At 55.3% G+C, this 2,769-nt stretch overlaps 1 protein-coding gene across 1 annotated transcript in view; it reads left to right on the plus strand.

Annotated features, from left to right (window-relative positions):
* LOC104073312 (transcription factor HES-1-like) overlaps positions 1 to 213 on the plus strand; it is a gene marked incomplete at its 5' end in the record, with an annotated part of 1,662 nt that extends 1,449 nt beyond the window's left edge. The window contains one exon of the mRNA XM_009573029.1: positions 12 to 213. Within this exon, the coding sequence (XP_009571324.1) occupies positions 12 to 149 (138 nt within the window). The remainder of the gene's footprint in view (positions 1 to 11) is intronic.
* Positions 214 to 2,769: the final 2,556 nt, after the last annotated feature.

Genomic DNA, 2,769 nt, shown 5'->3' on the forward strand with positions numbered 1-2,769 from the left:
ACCCGGCACAGCTGACTCGGTCTGGAGACCCTGGTGAGGGTGGCAGGCACCGGACTGGACTGAGCACCGCACCCCGTGCTGCTGGCACGGCTGTACATAGGTTATATGTTCATATTGGATTGTGCCTTTGTACCATAGCACTCCTTTGACAGTGTTTCGTGTTTTACACGAGATCTTTTTTTTCTCCCTTCCCTCCCCTTCCTTATGTGACACCAAAGATCGGGGTTTTTTTTTTTTTGAATGCTCTTAAAATAAAAGTCTCTTCCATTTTGGAAGGCCTTTGGAGATAAGTTGGAGTGCTGGTGTGTGTGCATAGGAAGCTCCTGGCTTGCTCCTGGCTGCCTGTGGATTGTGCTGCTCCAGGGCTGCCTTGTCCTGCTCTCCAGGCTGGAGCTAACACTCAGACCCTCTGTCCCCTCTCCCTGCCCCGGGGCAGACGTAATTACTGCTTCCTTGGGAGCAGCTCAACTGATCAGACTTGTTAGAAAGAGCTTATGTTTGCAGAGCTGGTGAATGCGCTGAGGGAGGCACCCCCGCGCTGTTCCTGGCTTCTCGGGCTGATGGAGTGGAGCAGCCCAGGTAAAGCGAGACGGATTCGGCACAGAGCCTGGCAGCCCAGCTCCCAGTCTAGGCTGCCCGGGTGAGCCTCCTGCCCTGGACCCGGAGGGGCCCGCTCCCGGGCCGTGGTGTAAATCGCGAATGACTTCAGTCAGTTGATTTAGAGAGCGGTGCCTGCCAGCTTCTCGTGTTACAAGAACTCCGGCTCTCTGCAGGACAAGCCTGACACGAGTGCTCCTGTCTCCTGGCTGACAGGCTGCAGCAGGTGCTGGGCACCACCTCCACCTGGACTTAAAAGCACAGAGCTGTTCCCAGCCCTGAGCACCAGCCAGGCTCTGCTTGATGATTAATGCTCTGCATGTGTTTTTGATAGAGTTGGGCATTTCCTCTGCTGTTATATGGAAAACATGTGTCTGGGGGAGTGATGTGGGGCTGTGCGGACTATCTCTCTCTGTAACTGTGAGCGGCAACTGACCCCTTTGACTTGGGGATGCCCCATTTCCAGGCAAGATGCGAGCCCTAGATAGAGGTGAGCAGCAGTCTTGGGTTACAGCTTGTATTGCCCTTAACAAGTCCTAACTCAGAGCGGACAGCTTTAAAATGTGCCAGGATCCACTGAGGATTCCTTCCAAATCCTGCTGCAAAAGCTTGTTGGATTTTGTCTGGATCAGCCAGGTGCTTGACTGCATCCAGGTGCTGGGGAAATGAAAACTGGGGAGAGTGCGAGACCAGACAGATCAAACCTGCTGCGGTTTGAATCCCTCCCCAGCTTTCCTCCCCTTCTCCCTGGATACAAACCCATCCTCCTGATGTGAAAATACTTCTTGGGATGGATTTGGGAGGGGGAGGAGGGCGGGGTGCGTCCAGGATCTCTCTGCAGGGTGTACTGATGAGGTTGGGGTCAGTGGCAGCTCTCTTTTAAAAGGGGCTGCAGGGGCTGATCTCCCTGGGTGGTGCAGAAGAGCTTCCCCTTCTCTATCTTCCAGCACCTTGCCGGTCTGCCTGCATTGCTACCCTCACGGTGGCATCTCGCAGCCAGGTTTTGTGTGCCAGGCTTGGGAATACTGGATTTGCTGTCCCGAGGCAGGCGTGTAGCTGTATGGGCTGAGCCTGCCTTCCCTTCCGTCAGCCATAGTGTCACCTTTCTGTGCTGGAGGTACCGCGGGCAGGACTGAGCCCACCTTGTGTTCAGAGAAGTGCTCGCAGGACCTGTCTGTCTGGGAATCGCATCAGACCAACTCCTGCTGCTGGATGGCCTGTGTGGGGCTGATGCAGACCAGTAACACATCACCTGTAAGAGCTGAAGCTGTTCCAGCTTAGCAGAGTCTTCCTTTTCTGCTGAAGCAGTTGATTTGGAAAGTGCATTAGAAAAAAAAGACTTTGCTGTAGGCTAATGCAGAACACATAGCAGATCCAGGAATGAAAGACAAAATGAACCTATTTGCTAATGGAGTTTAAATAGCCTAGTATAAAGCAGATATGCCATGCTTGGACCGGTTTCTCCAAAGCTTTTTGTGTTTACTCTATCCCACAGCCTGTTGACATGAGAGATCTGCTTGAGTTTGTGAGCTTTGAGGGGATCAGAGCAATTCCCAGGAGCCGCGCTCTTGATGCCAATTCACTGAGCCTGTGACAAATTGGGATGACAAATGCAGGCTGTGGGTCCGTGGATCATTATGTGCAGGAGTCGCCCTTCAGGTGCAGCAAATGCCTTCAAACTGGTCTTGTGGGATGAGCAGGCAAGGGTGAGGGAGGGATGGGGAGTGCCAGGGAAGTGGCAGGGCTGAAATGCTGGATGGTGGCCTCTCGTTTGGCTGTGGCCCTGCGTGGGGCTGTGCAGGACAGGTAAGAAAAGGGACTGGACTCAGTGCTGCCAGATGGGATGCAGCTCCTGTTGGCTTCCCTGGACACCCTGGGGAGGGCTGGAGCCAGGTCTGTCCCTCTCAGATAATCGCTCTTGGGCTTGTAAGCAGTTTGCTACTATCCGGTGCGTGCGTTTGCAGCCTGGAGAGCGCTGAGCTGGAGGGAGCAGTGCTCCATCCCTGCCTGCAGCGCACCTTTCCCCCACCCCTGCCTGCAGCGCACCTGCACGGGGGTCTGCGGGCAGGGGGCTCTGCCTGCCTCCCCCAGCACCCTGCCATGCCCCCCACCCACCACGGGGCTTACATCCCCGGCTGCCCCTTGCATCCCTGCAGCTCTCTTCCGTCGGCC

Source organism: Fulmarus glacialis, unplaced genomic scaffold (genome assembly GCF_000690835.1).
Source record: "Fulmarus glacialis isolate BGI_N327 unplaced genomic scaffold, ASM69083v1 scaffold22572, whole genome shotgun sequence".
Classification (NCBI taxonomy): domain Eukaryota; kingdom Metazoa; phylum Chordata; class Aves; order Procellariiformes; family Procellariidae; genus Fulmarus; species Fulmarus glacialis.